This window comes from Schistocerca americana, chromosome 3 (assembly GCF_021461395.2).
Source record: "Schistocerca americana isolate TAMUIC-IGC-003095 chromosome 3, iqSchAmer2.1, whole genome shotgun sequence".
NCBI classification, from domain to species: domain Eukaryota; kingdom Metazoa; phylum Arthropoda; class Insecta; order Orthoptera; family Acrididae; genus Schistocerca; species Schistocerca americana.
Genome location: NC_060121.1, coordinates 232906428 through 232927012, shown reverse-complemented (window position 1 = coordinate 232927012; position 20585 = coordinate 232906428). Strand labels below are relative to the sequence as shown.

Genomic DNA, 20585 nt, shown 5'->3' with positions numbered 1-20585 from the left:
TTGAATTAAATTAGAATAAAAGTGGAAAGAATATTTCTGTAACCTCCATTAATAGCAAAGATGTAGAACAAAAGCTAGATTTTTGAAAAAAAAAAGTGTGCGTTTCTTATGGTGTGACCCTCATGCATTGCTTATATGCAAAGAACATGATTTTAGATCATTTAGTCGAGATATTATCAACTGCTTGAGAATTTTTATGTGTAAGAGAGATATCTACATTGTTAATTTCTTTTGGCATTGCTTCTTTTGAATTGTCCACTCCGATCTTCTGAGCTACTTCCAGAAAGTGATTATTAAATATATTGGCCACCAGATTGCTGTCATTTATTATTATTCTTCTTTCTTTGTTAACAAAGTCCACATGTACCTTAAAGGATTTTCCAGTTTCTCTTTTAATTATTGCCTGTGCAAATTTGATTTCATTATTTCCATTAATAATATCAGACATTGTACAGAAGTTTATTTTTTAAATAATTTTCTTAAGGGAGCACAGTGTCCTGTGTAATTCAAAATAAATTCTACTGCTGCTCTGATTTTCTAACTATTTCATATGATTTTATTTTTACCATACAATGTTATTTTTACCATGTAACAACCCTTCCTTTGTCTATGTTTTCCAACTAGAAATAGGTTACTAATTTATAGTCATCAATGTGTAACATCTGGATTGTATTTGTGTGATGCTCAGGCAGACTTAATATATCACCCTCCTTATGACAGTATAGATCATATAAAGGGGCAGTAAATTCATTAACTTTGTGTTTTAGTCCTCTAAGATTCTGAGACATAACAGTAAGCTTATTCAAACAATTTATTTTCCATGTTACACTTTATTTATACATACATTGCATTAAAGCAATCTCTCTGAAAGAGGTACTTAGCCTAAAAAAAGTTTTGTGTGTCATACCTTTAATCACAGGAATTTTACAATTTCTGACAGTGTCCCCACTTTTACTTATGAGTTCAGTTAGTCTATCTTTTGCCATTCTGTTAAAGTGTAGGCTATGTCTTGTGTGTCCCCACCTCCCAAGACAGCACCAGACACAACACCAATGCGAGCTCCATGCAAAGTCAGTAGTGACCTGGTCAGTTTTTGGCTAACTCACCTGATGGCTTTATTCACCCAATACTGCTGCTGCAAAACATTGTCATAGCTGACATTTGTGTGAGAGGTTGCTGCGCTTAGGTTATTCGGCTCACTGCCAATACTATATTCTTGGCCAGGCTAATGCATGGTCCTGCAAATATCAGTACGTGACCCTCTTTACACAATCCCCAGTTGGTGCCTCAGTATCCTCTATTCGCTGATTATAGATAGCCATAGGTTTTACATTATTTGTGACTTGGCACCTTAATTGTTGTTTTCCTGAAGCTGTTGATCTACATGATGGCTACCTGGCGACAGTTCCTTTCTTTTTTCTGCTCCACTCAGTTTCCAATCTGATTCTTAAATTTTCATTAATCTGGTGTGCCCTACTTTCTTCTAAGGCAGATTGAGGCTTCTTCCCTCCAACAGATAACAAGCTGTGTCTCTTCTTGAGCTCAGGGGTAACTGCTCCAGTTTCATCCTTTTCCTTTTACCTTTCCTCTGCCCACTTTCATTTTTTCTGCATCAACTGCTCTTATTCAATATTTATGCCCTCAGTCTGTGCCTGAAGGGGCACAGATATTAACTTACAGTTTGGCAATTTTCCTGTCATTAGTCATTACCTACATATTCATGGGAGAGACAGACTGGGAAACACTTCTACTTTCCCACTGCAGTTTCCTCGGTGAAGCCACAATTTACAATCTTTGCAGATCAATCCCAAACTATTAACTAAACTTTTAACAGTGCACACATATTTTAAAATGCAAACTTGAATGTCCAGAAAGGTTAAAATTACTGAATTTCTCTGGGATATTATGCTCTGGCTTTTTGGGATCTGTTAGGTAACTCAACACAACAGAGCAGTCTAACGTCAATCAGCAGCAAGTGATGGTACGCTCCAGACATTGAACCTGTCTCTTAAAATGGTACCAAAACCTTGGGTTATCTAACAGAACCTAGAAGACTATGGCATAGTAGCCTGGAGAATTTTAGTAATTTTAGCGTGCACATATGTCAAACATTGTAATACCATTTAAAATAATTGCACAGGTAAATGATTTTCTACATGTTAGTGGCCTGTTAAAGATGTGTTAATACTCATGGACATTCTTAAACAAATTAAGACTTACCTCTGATGAAACACTGAATAAACAAATATAAATTTAACTGAATTGAAACCTACATTAATTCCTTAGATAAAACACTAAGCACTCTAATACTTGGCCTTTTCAATGAAAAAGAAATGCAAACAAATTTTTCCAGACAAGGTTTATTCCATGTTGCACTGCTTCTTCTGTGGTACAAGCCCATGATCAGGCTATTGGCCTGATTGCAAGTGGAGTGCAGTCTTTCTGCGCTGTGGCACTGGGAAGAGAAGGGTGGTGTTCTTGTCACCACAACCGCTTTTTACCCCCAGGAAAGGTTCTCAGTACTCATTTGATAGCAGGCTGAGTATACCTGGGGCCATCCTGGAGGGAGTGGAATGAGGAAAAAATCCCTGCCCCTGTTTGGGGTTCAACCCTGGGTCCCTGGGGCCAGAGTCATTTGCTCTACCTGTTAGACAACCATGGCCTCCCATGTTGCACCTGACCGTGCAGTTTTCATTCTTATGAACTTTTTATTTTTTATGACTACTACAACTAGAGAAGCTAAACTTACGTTATGCGAATTGGAACAGACTCTAGTAAAGTTATTTACTATGTAATATAGATAAAATTAACTGTTAATATCCAATTAATAACTTAATGGAAACACAAAATGATAGTGTCTCATCTGGTAGATGGGTACACTGTAGACATGCCATCTAATAAATCTTATTATTGAGAGGTACAGTGAGTGGCATTAATTTCTGGTCTTGAGACAACTCTTATACAGGTATACATTGCAGACCCATGTTCCATTTGTTTAACTTAGTCTGTACCATTGTTACACCACAGGTTTTGCCTTTATAGTTTTTTAACACTCTGTGTATGTTTGCAGTGAATTTCAATGTGCTTATTTCATCATCTGAGGTTCTGTTCATTAGCTAAGTTTACATTGCTCTGGTAAAGGGCAGCTTTATTGGATGATGGCAGCATGTATCTAACAGTATATCACTACAGTAACTTGACTTTATTGGTTTTCACCATTTGAGTCATTTTTATTTTATTTATTTATCGTGTAAGAAGCAAACTAAAAACAATATTAGATGATTACTACATACGTACATACATACATACATTATGGTTTATAAATTAAACTAGTCAAGAATGAAATAAATGATTAGAAACAGATTGTGTTGTCAAACATAAGGTAATTTTAATCTATACAGTGGATGCCCAAAAATTTGCAACATCCAGTGCACTTTGTGTAGCGTTTACTAGTCCCTCCATGGTGCACACAGTTGGAGGTAATGTGCAATTGTAGTAGATGTGTTGATGTCTGCCGGCAGCTCCGCAGTCACACTGGAGAGAGTCCACCTGGAAGCCCCACCTCTCCAGATTACTCTTTGATCTTGTGACAGAAGAACGCAGGCGGTTGAGTGATTTCCATGTGGACCGTTTCTCTGTGTGGCCTGGGGGAAGAACCTCTTGCGGGATCAGCCACTCCTCCAGATGCTGGCATCTGCCCTGCCATCTCTTCTCCCGGTGTTGATGTGGAGTGTCAGCGAGTGGTTCTCTACTGTGAAGGAAGCTCTTTCTAGACACAAGTCTTTGCTGTGCCGGTTGGTGGCCTTGTAGTGGGTGGGCTTCGGATGTTAATGCCTTCTTCATTTCACTCCGTGCTGCTGTATCTCTTCGGATGTCCGGGGGGGCTATGCCGGATAAGCAGTACAGTTTTTCCACAGGTGTGGCTCTTAGACAACTCGTAGTGATAAGACATGTCTCATTCAGAGCAACATCAACTTTCTTTGTATGTGTAGATCTGCACCATACTGGGCAAGCGTATTCAGCTGCAGAGTAGCAGAGGGCTAATGTGGATGCGCGCGCTGTGTCTGGCTGTGCTCCCCATATTGTTCCAGTCAGCTTCCTAACCACATTGTTCCTGGCAGCCACTTTTTGCTTTGTTTTTAAGCAGTGTTCCTTATATGTAAGAGCATGGTCCAGAGTGACTCCGAGGTATTTTGGAGTCTTGCAGTGTTCTAAAGAGGTTCCTTCCCAATCTATCTGCAAGGTTCTACTAGCCTGTCTGTTTCGGAGGTGGATAGCACAGGTGTGGGTCTTAGAAGGATTTGGTTTCAATTGATTGTCCCTGTAATAGGCAGTTAATTCTTTCAGAGCATCAGTTAGCTTCCGCTCCACCCTCTCAATGCTGTGGTCTTGTGCTGTGATTGCTCGGTCATCTGCATATATGAAGCTTTGTGGTCCATCTGGTAACGGCTGGTCATTAGTGTATATATTGAAGAGGGTGGGTGCCAGTACACTGCCCTGTGGCAGCCCCTTTTTCTGCTGCTTCCATCTGCTTCTTTGTCCTTGATATTCCACAAAATATCTTCGGTTCTGCAGAAGATTTCTAATTAGACAGTTTAGTTTGTAGTCCTTGGTGAGGTTGTATAGCTTCAGCAACAAGAGTCTGTGGTTGACAGTGTCGTAGGCGGCTGAAAGATCTATAAACACCGCTCCTGTTATCTGCCGCCTTTGGAAGCCATCCTCTATATGCTGTGTCAAATTCAATGCCTGTGCTGTGCAACTCTTCCCTTGTCTGAATCCTGCCTGTTGAGGGATCAGTAATGATTCTATCATATCTGTAATTCTTTGGAGGATCAACCTTTCCAATACCTTATACAGGTGGCATAGGAGGGAGACTGGCCTATAGCTTTTGGGGTCATCCTGGTCTTTCCCTGGTTTATGTATAGCTATAATTTTTGCTTTCCGCCAACATTTTGGTATCTTGCTGCTCTTGACACAATTATTCATTAGCTCGAGTAGCCAGCACTTTGCACCTGGACCAAAGTTCTTGATCTGTTCACTTCTTATGTCATCTACCCCTGCTGCTTTTCCGACTTCGCACTTATTTAGAGCTGAGTCGAGCTCATTCAAACTGAATGGTCGAGACAGAGTGTTTCCCTCTGGTTTGCGCTCCCTTTCCAGGGTTCGTCTCCCAATTTTTCTGGTATGGTCAGGTTTACCATTTTTCAAAAGTTGGTGTGCGATCTGGTCTGCCTTCACATTTGTATGCGTATTGGGTTGGGAGGGATCATTGTTAAGGTGTCGTAACAATCTCCAGGCCTTTTGACTACTTCTACTCATCTCACATTCTGTCATCAGTTTAATCCACTGTTCTCTCTTCGCCTCAGAGATTGAGGAGAGGGTATTTTGCGCAGCCAGATAAGGCCCCTCGCTATAAGGGTTTTCTTCATATAATCGATAGTATCTGTCCAGCAGAGCAGCTGTTTCAGGTGTCACACACTGCAGATATATTGTCCTACACCTTCTTGGAATCGATGCCCGGGAGCAATGTTTGACAGTTTGAACAAAGCTGTCATACTCTTCAGGAATAGGTCGCACAGCTTAATCTCCTTGTCCAGCATCTTAGCAAATTTTTTCCAATCAGCTTTCTTGAAATTGTATCTCCGTTTGAAATTCACCTCCTGTGGCCTTATTGCTGGAAGAACTTGACACAGTAGTGGCCTGTGTTGCGTCTTTGGTATGGGCGAGCACACTGGTTTGGAGCAAAGCTGTGTGATGCCTTCACTCACAAAGAGGAGGTCAGGGTTAAATCCACGTTGCCACCTGCCACTTTTGAAGGAAGGGGGTAGCTTGCTATCATGTATAAGAGACAACTGGCAGGATTCAGCCCAGGAGAGGACTGCCTCCCTATTTTCGTCATCTTCAGAGTATCCCCACAAATGACTATGGCTGTTAAAGTCACCGATTACTACAGACGTCTTGCTGTTATGGAAGTTCCTGGGTGGTGTGAAGGAAAATGCAGCCGAAGGGGGCTTATACACAGAGGTAACCACGCAGTTACTCAGCTCCACTGAGATGACTTCGATGTTATTTTCTACGGTGCAGTGAGCACTGATTATCTGAAGCCCTGGTCTTACAAATATAGCACTTCTATACTGAGAGTGCGGTGTTTCTGCAGCTAGTTTCATGCCCGGTATTTTTGGTCGTCTCTGTCGCTCATCTCTATGCGTCTCTTGTGTACACAGGACGTCGCATTTTTTGTCACGGCATAGGTTGGATAACAGATGTTCTTTGGCTGATGATATGCCTTCAATATTTATAGATATGATAGTTAAAGTTGGCTCTGATAAGGACTGTTTATTTGCTCGCATGTTTGTTTGCTTCTGGTGTGAGAGAATCAGCCGTCTAGGTATACCTAGACGCCCAGGGGACGTCCGGATGTGTAAGGCTTAGTTGTCAGGACACACCCTTCGTGGAGGCTTCTCTCATTTGAGTCATTCATGTCATTACATACTAGAGCCTATTTTTTATTAAATGAATTTTTAACATCTTTGGAAAAGGCAAGAAATGACTCATTAATGTAGCAATAAAATGAGTTATTCGGTCCACATAAAGGTTAATCATTTATTCATTCACCATAAGTAAGTTACTGGCCTCAACTGCAGACAAAATTCTTGGGTGATTTTAGATCTTTCACCCAAAACAAAAATGAAACTCTATGCCAAAGCATTCTTGACCATGTGACCGTTAAGTGCACCAATCTCATATCTGTTGTTGATGTTGGGTGATCAGCTGAATCATTGCTTCCATTACGTGCACAATATTTTGATGACTGACCAGTTGTCATCTTCAGGTGCAGTGAGTTTGGTTGTTTTAGTCAGGTGTGTCACTGATGATCCTTGGACCTCTCTTTGACTGATATAATAGTCTGCCCCCATGTAAGACATGCCACATTCGCATGGAATTGTGTTTTACGTTACAAAGATAATATTTCTTATCATTGTTGATGAACAAAATACACTGAACACCATATTTCTGTAGGGTTCAACTGATCTTTTGAGAGATTGAGCCTGCATTCGATAGGTAACCAATGCTTTTTCTCTGTCTCAGCCTAAATCTCTTCTTTGGGTGGTGTTCATTTTTACTGCAGTTTCACAGTCGTGAGTTCCCATTCCTATGGAACACTATTCGTAGATTTTGTAATCCTTTGCTGAGGCTTTCTTTTCTGAAAATGTTCGAACTCCATGGATGAGAGTCTTTGGCTTGAGGCAAATATCAGTTTGATCTGTCCTTTCTTCTCTTAACTGGAATGTTGAGAAAAAGTAGCAGACTAAATTTTAAAAGTTCCATCCCAAATTTTGTATTGGGGTGATCTAATATCCCAGGAACTGTTCAAGCTTTTTTGTTTCATGAGGCTTTTTTGTTCCTGTCATGACCATACTGACAGGAACGTGTTGGTTTCAGCTTGGTGGGCTCTAGTGCTTTTGCTTCAAAGTGTTCTATATACAAGTTCCCTATGTCAGGCAATAGTGGACTGCCTGTTATGACACCATTGTTCTTTCATTAATATTCTCCTTAAAAGAAAAAGCAGGTTTACGCGAGAACATGCCTAAAGAGTTCAACGAAACAATCTTTGAACTTTTCCACGGTTAGTTTTGGGGATTCAGGAAGTGGCATACTTGTAAAGACATAGAGTACATTGAAACTGATCATAATTTCCATCTTCCAGAGATACAATTGAATGACGGAAGTGCAAACACAATATTTACAATTATTTTCATTTAGTACACCTCCTCCCCTCTCACCAATGCCTTCCTTCTCTTTTTTAATGATTTTCTTTCCTATCTGTTTTTCCAATTTACATCTGTTTGTAAGCACAATTCTCTTTCCACCTGGCTGTCTTTTATTGAGGAGTGTGAAAGTTAATTTAAAATTAGTTTGTGCCCAGCCATTGTAAAAGCCAAGACAAGAAGTGAGATACAAAGAATGATTTCTTCCACTTGCTTGCTCCTGCACTCTGGTAGTCTTACAAATGGAGCATTGTCACACATTATACACCTATATACCAGTGTCCTGTATAGCACAACAACTCAGTACTGACTTTCGCACTCTTGTTTAACGATATTCCTCTCACACTATCACTTTTACAAAGTTGATTAACAGTTTAATATTTGTGATTCCAAGATTCTTCTCAGCAAGCCACTGACAACTTTAATCCTAATGCTCCATTTTTTCATAAAAATCTAGTGCAGTGTACCTATTGTGAAACTATGTCGTTTTGTTTGCGCATGATGACTCATGTATTCTGGCACCTTTCAAAACCAAATGTTATAAACAGAACATTTTCCCCCAGAGTTTCCCTGCTAGCAATGAAGTCCAGTTTTGTCTGTATTGTTCATAATATTGCGATAACTGCTGTCTAATAACACATTTGTCCATACATTCTGTGAGATATTTACTGTTTGCACTTTGCTTCTTCTTCTTCTTCTTCGCGGTAGATACTTGAATCCCAGTCTGCCCAGCATCATGATTCTTCTGGTGTAATTTGTACAGCATTGACGTATACAACGTTAACATTTTGCGTGCATGTTTTGTCACCTTTTCTGGTTAGCACTGTCACTTGTTTCTTCTTCTCATCATGAATAAATTTAATGACATTGACACTAAACCATCACAGGTGCTCACCAAAGTCAGATTTCACAATTACTTTGCATAAAATGCAAGCACGGTGATAGTGTGTATCACTGAGTGAGGTGGCGCAGTGGTTAGCACACTGGACTCGCATTCGGGAGGACGACGGTTCAATCGCACGCCCGGCCATTCTGATTTAGGTTTTCCGTGGTTTCCCTAAATTGCCTCAGGCAAATGCCGGGATGGTTCCTTTGAAAGGGAATGGCCGACGTCCTTCCCAATCCGATGAGACCGATGACCTCGTAGTTTGGTCTCCTCCCCCCCAACCCAACCCAACGGTGTGCATTAGTTTGAACTGGAATGTGGCTGCACCTACTCACATAATCAGATTAGTTCTTGCTAAAAGTGGGTCTACAGTTTGCTTTGTTAAGTAATAATTGAATAACTTTTTTACTGTTAACCCCTTTTTCCTGCAACTTGAAAAAGAATTCAGCTTCTGAATTTATTGTGTTGGAAAATTTTGTGTATGAATTTAAAAACAGTGTATGGTTATGATTCATTTTCTCTCTCAGCAGCAATAGATGTGTGACTGTAGTTAGGCTGAAATTTAATTACATGGCCTGTAAGAAAAATGATTTATAGTAAAGAAATATGCACCATAGAGAAATATCATCATTATCAAAGAATAACACAGTATTTGGGAGTATTATTTATCTGATTAAAAGTGTTTGTAAACAGTGATGTTTTTTGAAAATTAGAAGTGTGTAATTTGAAAAATGATGAAGCACTTTGGTGCTCAAATTTTCAACACAGTAATGCGTAATTGATTGGAAGGGAATAGTGGAATAAGCTGATGAGAATTAGTTTGCAAAGTAGTTGACACAATAACAGTAAAACAAGTACTTTACTGTTACCAGTCATCATTTATTTATTTCCATGATGCATTTTGGAGGCTTAAAACTCCATCATTTGGTGGACTTATGGGTTAATATGGCCTGCATGCGTTGTGTTACAGCTGGGGTAGTAGTGGAAAGGGGGGGGGGGGGGGGAGGGGGACCGTTATTTCAGTACATAGCTCAAAGTTTTGTAGAAGTCGTTGACAGAAAATAATGCGTACATGTGAAAGTAAATATAAAAATAACTCTGGTAACTGTAGGTATCTTTATCTGTATATTTACTTTCACATTTATACAGCGTATTCCAAAATGAATATATGGGTTTTAAGGCTTTGCAGCATTTATTACATTCAACTTACAGTTATAAATAATACACCAAAGTAAAGAGCAACTCATACACTTTCGTTTGTATGCCTGTGCACAAAGGGAAGAATAGAGAATGACCAAGAGCTACTGAAGAACAAGTTGTACGAGTGAGAGTCTTTCACACATACCCTAGGGAATCAGTTCGGAAGGCTAGAGATGAATTAGCAATTCCAGTGATGCCTCTGTGGAGACTTTTAAGGATACGCTTACTATAATGTCCTTACCATTCACAGTAAGGGATCATGTGTAAGTACCTCCGCTACCAGCAGCTCTACCCGAATTCAGAAACAGCATTGTTAAGAAATTACTCCAGACACACTGATCAAGGGTTGGGAAGAGCTCGTCTTCCGACTTGATGTGTGATGAAGGGTGTTCACATTGAATACTTGTAATCAAAACTGTTTGAGTTGCTCTTTCATTTGATGTATTATTTATAATTATAAGTTGGATGTAATAAATGCTACAGAGCCTTAAAATCTGTATATTCATTTTGGAACACCCTGTATTTTCAGTTGTTAAGTCCTAAATAGAACTAGAACCATATACTGAAGTAATGTTTCATTTTTCTCTCTGTGCTAGACAGGCCAGAGGTTGTCCCGAAGTCATAATACAACACCTCCATGTCTTTTTAACCCACATAAATCTACATGATGATGGAGGTTTAAACCTCTGAAACACAGTGAGAAAATAAGTAAATATTGACTCATAGCAGTAAACACGTTGTTTCATTCAATATCAATAACAGTCACATAACCAAAAATGTTCACACTTAAAATTAGTAACAGTGAATTTAAGGAACTGAACAAACAGCAGTAGTTAGCATTGTTTTGTCTTGGATTACTTTCAGTATGATGACTCTGTGTGTGTGTGTGTGTGTGTGTGTGTGTGTGTGTGTGTGTGTGTGTGTGTGTAATGGTAAAGTGTCTAGTAGCTGCTATTAGGGAGAGGCACAAGAAGAATGACAAAAGAAAAATCTCTCTATGCTAATTGCTGCCTCTTAAAATTTTTTAGTTATTAGAGAATAGCTGTGACATACCGTGAGCAGATTATTTATTTAAGGATTGTTTCCTGTCACCAAACTGGAAAAAAATGCTTTCTTGTGCTTCAGACATTTAAATCTCATCCCAGTGGACTACACCTTGCTTCTTAAGTTAGCTGTCAACTTGTTCAGGTCCATATTCCCTGTATGCTTTCCATTGCCCTTAGAGTTCCACTGCCATTTGTATGGCACTGTGATCAGATTTCAGTTATGGAACAGCTGAGATTGTGGCATATCTGTCCACATGAGTCAATTATCTCAGTTTGCTGATGGTTTGTGTCTGTTGTCGCAGCTGATGACTACACCCTATTAAGAACAGAATATTCCAGATTTGCATAATTGTATAACTTGTATTACAAATAGTAACCTCAACTCTGATTGTTTTCGTTTTCCATTTATTTTTAAATTTACAGAAACATAGGACGAAGTTCCAGTTCACTATCACAGATCTGGTACCACATAATCAGCAGAGAAAGTAAATGAGTGTCATGCTGATTTGTGTCAGTTTGCTAATAACCTCACCCTATATTACTAATTTGTTTCATCTGAACCAGAGTTTCTTCTCTCTGGTCAAAAGTCTAGTATCTGCCGGTTACAATGTTGCATATGTGATCTCTGATTATAGAAATGTATTGAAACCCATTCAAAATGTTTGTGAGTACCACCTATGTTAAACTTCGTAAACACATTGTAACTGCCATAAAATTGCTTTTCAGATGAACTCTTGAGTAAGCTGTGGCATCTGGTTGATAATCTGAGTGATGTTGCTTGTGACAGCAGCATTTATCTTGATGAATATTTTCTGAACAGAGGTAGGATTTTTAACGTACATTACATCTTTTGTGCAATGTTGTTAAAGGACCCCATAACTCTGGAGAATATTCTACATTGTTGATTTTGTAGTCTGTCGTACTTTTGTAAACATTGATTTCTTACTGATGTACTTGATGTAACTTCTGTGCTTTGTTCCTAATTTACTAAGTTAAAATTGTGTTAATTTACCAATACATTTTTTAACTGAATGACATATTTAATTTCATTATACAATGAAATCAGTCAGCAGTGTAGTTATTATACTTTATGTTTTTAATCTGTCACCTGATTTCATAAATATGTACAAAGTATAAGCTATATAAACTTGACAGAAAAGAATTTGTGTACCACTGGAAATATTTCACTAACATATCTGTTCATCTCCACAACCAAAGGTCTCCACAATGCTTTAAGACTTGCACAGAAATAGTGTTTTTTTTTTTTTTGTTTACAAAGTGTGACAGTGTGTATGTGATGTATTATGATAGAGAAAGGAACCTGTGACCACTGGAGGTATTCTGTTTTAATTATTTTTCTTTCACATTTACGTTCAGTCTTTAGTCACAGACCTCCACAGAGCCATGTTCTGGTATAGTGTTATGTTTTTCTCTACTAGACAGTGTCACAGGTTACACTGAAGTCGTAACACAACACATACATCCATATTAATACACTCAAATCCATAAGATGATGTAGGTTTGAACCTGTGAAATGTGTTGTGGAAGTAAATAAACAGTGATGGTAACTTCTTGTTTCATTTCATGTCAATAACAGTCATGTTAGAGGTTAACATACAATGTTTGCATATAAAAGCAATTTTCTTTATTTACTTGATAAACTTACAGTGACTGTCTTTTGCAACCTGACTTAATTTTACTGACTGAGACAGTGCAGAAGTTCCCTTTGCTTTTCGTAAACTGAATATGGTGAATGATTCCATAGGGAAGGACTCATCTAGTTTTCTTTATATCCTTGCCTTACTCAAACTTGGACTATTTATGATATGTTGAATAATAAGGCTATTACTATTTTCATATTCTTTAGTATAAGAGCTTTTGTGACAGATGAAACATGCTGTTTGTTTTGTGAAATATTGGCCTGCTTTAGGTGGCTAATGGTCACTTAATTTTTAGCTAGTTAATTGTTCATCCCATATATCATATTTGTGATAAATTGAATGATGTTGAATGTATCAAGTCAACTAAAGCAACACACTTCTTAAGAAATGCATTTTTATTGGGCTCAGTGGCAGTCATTTAGAGGTTTGTAAGTGGTTGGTTATTTCTATTTGAGAATTCAACTGTGGTATAGAAATCATCACTAAGGAGGAAAAACTTTAATTATGAACTTCCAGGCAGATTAAACTGTGTGTCAGAATGAACTTAAACCTGGAATTTTGTCTTTCATGAGAAATAATAACCGAGCTTTTCGGGCATGACTCATGACCTGTCCTTACAGCTTTACTTCTGCCAACACCTCTCCTACTTTCCAAAAAAAAGTAAAGAAATGAGGGTGGGCTGTGAGTCATGCTTGGATAACTCAGTCATTAAGATTATTGCTCACCAAAGGAGGGTTCTGGGCTCGTACTCTACACGTGGAAATGATGTCGCTCCATGTCGGAAATTCTATTTCTGTGAATAGGTAGATTTATAGATATGTTGTTTCACTCATTTCTGTTCCAAAATTACATTCACTAAAGGTGAGTGCACAACAAGTTTTGTTGTAGCATTGTATGTGTGGTTATCTCTGTTACTTTTAAATATAAGTAGAATGTTGACTACAGTTTGATTAGTGAATAAATACATTGGAAAAATGTGGTTACCAGTATCTTAAAAAGATACCTAAAAGACATTTGTGTAAGACTCCTATACATAATCGTAAGCACTTCCTTTTGTTCGATGAATATTTGTTGGCCAAGTGAACATTTGCCCCAACATAGTATCCCATTTGAAATCAATGAATGAAAATATGCAAAATATTTTAACTTATCAGTTTTGCCACCTAAAGTTGCAAATTATTCGTATACAAATGCAAATGCATGATGTTTTATACACTACTGGTCATTAAAATTGCTACACCAAGAAGAAATGCAGATGATAAACGGGTATTCATTGGACAAATATATTATACTAGAACTGACATGTGATTTTTCACTCAATTTGGATGCATAGATCCTGAGAAATCAGTACCCATAACAACCACGTCTGGCCGTAAGAACGGCCTTGATATGCCTAGGCATTGAGTCAAACAGAGCTTGGATGGCGTGTATAGGTACAGCTGCCCATGCTGCTTCAACATGATACCACAGTTCATCAAGAGTAGTGACTGGCGTATTGTGACGAACCAGTTGTTCAGCCACCATTGACCAGATGTTTTCAGTTGGTGAGAGATCTGGAGAATGTGCTGGCCAGGGCAGCAGTTGAACATTTTCTGTATCCAGAAAGGCCTGTACAGGACCTGCAACATGCGGTCGTGCATTATCCTGCTGAAATGTAGGGTTTCGCAGGGATCGAATGAAGGCTAGAGCCACGGGTCGTAACACATCTGAAATGTAGCGTCCACTGTTCAAAGTGCCATCAATGTGTGTAACCAATGGCACCCCATACCATCACGCCTGGTGATACGCCAGTATGGTGATGACGAATACACGCTTCCGATGTGCGTTCACCGCGATGTCGCTGAATACGCGTGTGACCATTATGATGCTGTAAACAGAACCTGGATTCATCTGAAAAAATGACGTTTTGCCATTCATGCACCCAGGTGCGTCGTTGAGTACACCATCGCAGGCACTCCTGTCTGTGATGCAGCGTCAAGGGTAACCGCAGCCATGGTGTCCGAGCTGATAGTCCATGCTGCTGCAAACGTCGTCAAACTTTTCGTGCAGATGGTTGTCGTCTTGCAAACTTCCCCATCTGTTGACTCAGGGATCGAGACGTGGCTGCATGATCCGTTATAGCCATGCGGATAAGAACTCGACTGCTAGTGATACGAGGCCGTTGCAATCCAGCACGGTGTTCCATATTACCGTCCTTAACCCAATGATTCCATGTTCTGCTAACAGTCATTGGATCTCAACCAACGCAAGCAGCAATGTCGCGATACGATAAACCGCAATCGTGATAGGCTACAATGCGACCGTTATCAAAGTCAGAAACGTGATGGTACGCATTTCTCCTCCTTACACGAGGCATCACAACAACGTTTCACCAGGCAACGCAGGTGAACTGCTGTTTGTGTATGAGAAATCGGTTGGAAACTTTCCTCATGTCAGCATGTTGTAGGTGTCGCCACCAGTGCCAACCTTGTGTGAATGCTCTGAAAAGCTAATCATTTGCATATCACAGCATCTTCTTCCTGTTGGTTAAATTTTGTGTGACACCAGCTGTCTTTTGGAATCTGTGCAAGATGAGGAGAATGGTGGAGAATTGCTCTTTCTGTCTGATGATGCGTTGCTGCATTTGCCTGATGATCTCGCAGAATGAATTTTTGGAGTTCTGTATCTCCTCATCAGTTGACTACCATCAAGAGCCTCTGCATCATGCAATAATGGAAGAAGAAGACATAAAAATAATTAGAATCAACAGTTAAAAAAACCTCCTAAACCTGCAAGAAAATTAGCACATGCAGAAAATCATAGCAGAAAGGAAAACCCTGTTGAACGATCAAGTACACATGCCAAACAATTCATTGTTTACTTTATGGTTATAATAGAGGGAAACATTCCACGTAGGAAATATATATCTAAAAACAAAGATGATGTGACTTACCAAATGAAAGTGCTGGCAGGTCGACCTGCCAGCACTTTCATTTGGTAAGTCACATCATCTTTGTTTTTAGATATATATTTCCTACGTGGAATGTTTCCCTCTATTATAACCATATCATTAATTTGAACCCAACAATTACGTTTGTTATTGTCGCTGTTGCATCTCGAAATCTTTCCTGTCGTCTTATTTTCTCTTTATTTTCTCTTTCTGCGTTTACCAGTAGTCTCACTTTCTATTCACCTTCCCTTTTTACCGTAATACAAATTTATCCCGCCTATATATACTCTATAATACGTAACCCACTTCCAAACCATAACCAAAAAATTTTTATTTTGCGCTTTCAACAATACCGCTAACCGTTTCTAGTTCAATAACAGCTGCCTTCACGTATTAAATAACCATTTCGGCTAGTTCTAATAACTTTTACTTTATTTCCACTTCCGTTTTTCGTACATCACTGATCATTTTTAGCCGCTCTCCACAGGTTTTAACGTCATTATTTACAATTGTTAGCCCCATTTTCGTAATCTTTCACCACAACACCACGCCTTTTAATACATTTACACGTTTTTTTCGAAATTTTCCCGAATTTCTCCGTCCTTTAACGTGTTTTAGCGGCAACACAACCACCTAACCTTCATGCACATCGCTGTCTACCAACCCAAGTTCACCACAGGATCAACTTAACCAACACTTTTTCGCATTTTTTCATACCAGATCTCCAGTTATTTTCTAGTTCACCCTTATCTCTCCCCATATATTTTTATCCTTCATTTTCATTTCAACCTCATCTTACACTTTCCACCTTCTAATACCATGTCACCCTCACAACACCCCGACAACGACCCCATTAAGTTTTATTTACATTCCCTCCGCAAACATGCCTTCACCCTAGCCAGATTACGCTCGCATATTTTATTTTCTCAGGCTTGTCTGACATTTGGCATAACCCCCAAAGGCCTCACACTTAAAGTTCCCATCTCTGGCTGCAACCCTTCTTTCCATCAGTCCCTATACCAGTTCCAAACTGAACAATCCACTGCCCTCACCCACCTAATCCTTCACCTACACATCAACTCAGCCAATGAACACACCCGTCAACTCCTATCCTTAATAAAAGTCCTCAATCTTTCCTCTCCCACATCCACACCGGCTATTCAGAGCATCCTCCTACAGGCCAACCGCAAATTAGAGCAGCATGCCACCCTTCACCTCAAAAAACTATCCAATCTCCTGGTTTCCCACCTCCGGAAAGGCAACTCACTCACCCTTCACAACCTTTCCAGCAAACCTCAACCACCTCTCATTGCACACAAACCCAGTCTCTCCCATCTACTCAGTCTCCCACTTCCAGCTCCACTCCCTCCAAAACCTCAAAATTCCAAGCAACACAATCTGGCACCACAACACCCTAATTCAGTAGTTAACCTTTCCTCCAAACCTCTCTCCCAATCTGAAACCTCTGTCCTATCCAAAGGCCTCACCTTCAGCCCCACTCCCAGATTCAACCAAACAGCCCTCGTCAAAGATTTACTGTCCTACACTCGTACTCTCTGCTGGAAGTATCACTTTGCCACGAAGAAAAATGATCCTAATCCTACCCCTAATGATCCAACTCCCCAAGACACTATCCAAATTGAACCCTGCCTGGAACAGTTCCGTCCTCCGTCACAGCGGGACCCACCTCCTCTTCCTCAAAATCACCCTCTCCAAACCTTCCAGGAATTTCTGACTTCCAGCCTTGCCTCCCAATCCTTCTTAAAAAACCTTAATCCTACTCCCAACATCACCACTGCTGAAGCCCAGGCTATCCGTGATCTGAAGGCTGACCGGTCCATCATCATTCTTCCGGCGGACAAGGGTTCCACGACCGTGGTACTTGATCGTCGGGAGTATGTGGCTGAGGGACTGCGTCAGCTTTCAGACAACACCACTATCTTTAAAAGTTTGTGTGTCTGTCGACCTGCCAGCACTTTCATTTGGTAAGTCACATCATCTTTGTTTTTAGATATTCATTGTTTACTTTAGTAGATAAAATAATGGAATAATGCTTCCAAGAGGATTAATATTACAGGGTGTACAACTTTGCTTCCACTGTTTTTTCCCCAACATTTGAGGCTTTAATGAAACAAATAGGTACACATGTATCATTCAAAGTATTTTCCATTGCTGGCCACTACTTTCTCCCATCTTTTGGGCAGTGTATGGATCCCGTGTCGAAAAAATTGTTCATCTTTTGAAGCAATCCAAGAATTGATCCAATTTGTGACTTCTTCATGTCTTCATGAGATCGGAAGTGTTGGTCAGCCAGGCAATGCACCATTGATCTAAACAGGTGATAGTCAGAGGGAGCAATGTCTGGAGAATACAGTGGGTGGGGTAGGACTTCCCATTTTAACCTTTCCCAGTACGTTTTGACCTCTTTTGCAACGTGGGATCAAGCACTGTCGTGCTGAAAAATCACTTTATCGTGCCTCTCGCTGTATTGCGGCCATTTGTCTTTTAATGCTTTGCTCAAACACATTAATTGCGTTTGATAATGAGCACCTGTGATTGTTTCACTTGGTTTTAACACCTCATAGTACATGATGCCCAGCTGGTACCACCAAATGCAGGCATGATCTTGGAGCCGTGAATATTCGTTTGGCCGTCGACGTGGAAGCATAGCTGGGATACCCCCATGATTTTTTGTATTTAGGGTTATCATAATGAACCCATTTTTCGTCCCTGGTGACAATGCAGTGCAGAAATTCCTTCTGTTTTTGCCTCTGAAGCAACTGTTCACAAACACACACATGCCGTTCAACATCTCATGGTTTCAGCTCACACGGGACCCAAGTTCCTTCGCTCTGAATCATGCCCATAGCCTCGAGATGTTTTGAAATGGCTTGCTGTGTCACTCCCGCTAATTGTGCCTATTCTTCTTGAGTATGATGCGAGTTTTCACTCAGCAATGTCTCCAATTCTGCATTTTTGTAAACATTTTCTCTTCCATCACTATGCCGGTCTACGATGTTAAAATCACTGTTCCTGAAACATTGAAACCACTCACGACATGTTCTTCACTAATAGCATCCTTACCATACGTACTTGAGAGCATTTGATGAGACTAAGCTGCTGTTTTCTTCACGCTGAAACAAAACAGTAATACCTCCCGCAAATGACATGAATTAGGCTCGTAAACTGACATTTTCAGTCAAGAACAACTTTGTGATGCAGACATAAATCAACTAATGTTTGAATGAGGTTATGTTGGCCGAGGTCTAAGGTAACTGCCTGATGTCTACTTACCATTGTCACCACCTATCCATGAACCCCTCCACAGAACGGTGAAACGAAAAGTCAAATCAGCAGTCACCAAAGCTTGCAGCCACTCTCTAGCAGCTCGTACATTCATATTCAACAATTGACAACTCAAACCACCACCACACACACACACACACACACACACACACACAAATCTCTTATCCATGAACCCCTCCACAGAACGGTGAAACGAAAAGTCAAATCAGCAGTCACCAAAGCTTTCAACCACTCGCAAACAGCTAGTACATTCGTATTCAACAATCGACAACTCAAACCACCACCACACACACACACACACACACACACACACACACACAAACTCTCTCTCTCTCTCTCTCTCTCTCTCACTCTCTCTCTCTCTCTCTCTCTCACACACACACACACACACACACACACACACACACACACAGACATGCATGATATAAACATCATGAATAGAAGTTGGTGTTGAAAATATACTTCGTTAGGTTGGCAACATGTAGGTAAACAAACCAAAGAGGAGGAAACACATAATGAAGTTACAATATTTACATTGTTAGAAGCACAGTATCTGAAGAAATAGATATATAAAGTCACAAAAGAATAATAGTACACAACAAAAAAGGAGGAGAAACATAGTGAGCAATGTGAAAAAGGAATACAAAATTGTACTTATATGTCAGTAATAAAGAGGTAGTGCTATCTTCAGACCAGATGAGAGGAAATGCAAATTACAGCAAAACGTAAGTAATCACTTATTTACATAAAAAGCGAGTCGTTAACTGTTCGATAACCTAAAAATAACAAAACTGTACCGCTATAGATCCCACTGATGATGCCTTAAAGCAAGGAAAGGTGAAATGTGTCTGGGAAAAATAAAATAAGTTGCAGCAAGAAAAGGTGGTTTTATTTGCAAAACAAGTACAGTAGAGCATCGGTTATCCAAGTAACTGGGGAACGTGGGTGTTTGGAAAACTGGTTTGTTCGGTTAATCGAACTGTACATGTTTATTTGCCAAAAAGAAGTACTGTACAGTAAATTTATTCATAAAAACAGGCGTCTCTTTTAGTATTACAAAGTAACATACAAAGGAAACTTCAGTAGGAATATATAGTAATAATCTCGTACTGGTCCCTGATAGAAAGGACAACACGTTTATGTTTAAGCACTTTGTATTGTCAAGTTCACTTCTTCACGCAGCAGCACACAAGTGGTTGTAACAGAGAACAGAAGGTGACTGTTTGCACCGTGAGAAGCTCTTGGGGGCGCGCAATCCTTCAAACTGCGCGGAGCGGCACACCTCAACTCTAAGCTGGCGCAGCTGTTGCTGTGAACAGCTTTGATACTGCCGCTACTTCTACTGCCAGTGCCAAGCCGACAGAAGTGTGCTGATTGTTGAAACACAGCGATTGGCAGCTTGGCCAGTCAGCAGCGCCTTGTGAAGGCCCCATTAGAAGCAATGTTCCGCCAGCAGTGGCCCAGTGCAGCGACTACTGGGGGAAACTTGGTGTGGGAGTGAGGGGGATGATGGACGGTAGGGTGGGAGAGTAACAGGTGCGAGCGAGTACACAGTTCGGTTAAGCGGTCTTTCGGTTGACCGACATTCGAATAAGCGATGCTCTACTGTATTTCTCTGCTTGCTGCAGAGGATGGCCACACAAACAAACTTGTTAATGATTTCTTCATTTAATGAGGATGTTAAACTGTTTTATTGCCTGAAATTTTCAGTTGTTACTGCATGGGTGTACACATGACTGGTGATGGAAATGAGACACAATATATTGGCAGACCACTGTGGGTTGTTGG

At 40.0% G+C, this 20585-nt stretch overlaps 1 protein-coding gene across 2 annotated transcripts in view; it reads left to right on the top strand.

The window, feature by feature from the left end:
• Positions 1-20585, top strand: part of LOC124605276 — a 102987-nt gene that overhangs the window by 55492 nt on the left and 26910 nt on the right. For both annotated transcript variants that reach the window (XM_047136847.1, XM_047136846.1), the window contains exon 6: positions 11628-11723. In XM_047136847.1, the coding sequence (XP_046992803.1) occupies positions 11628-11723 (96 nt within the window). The remainder of the gene's footprint in view (positions 1-11627; positions 11724-20585) is intronic.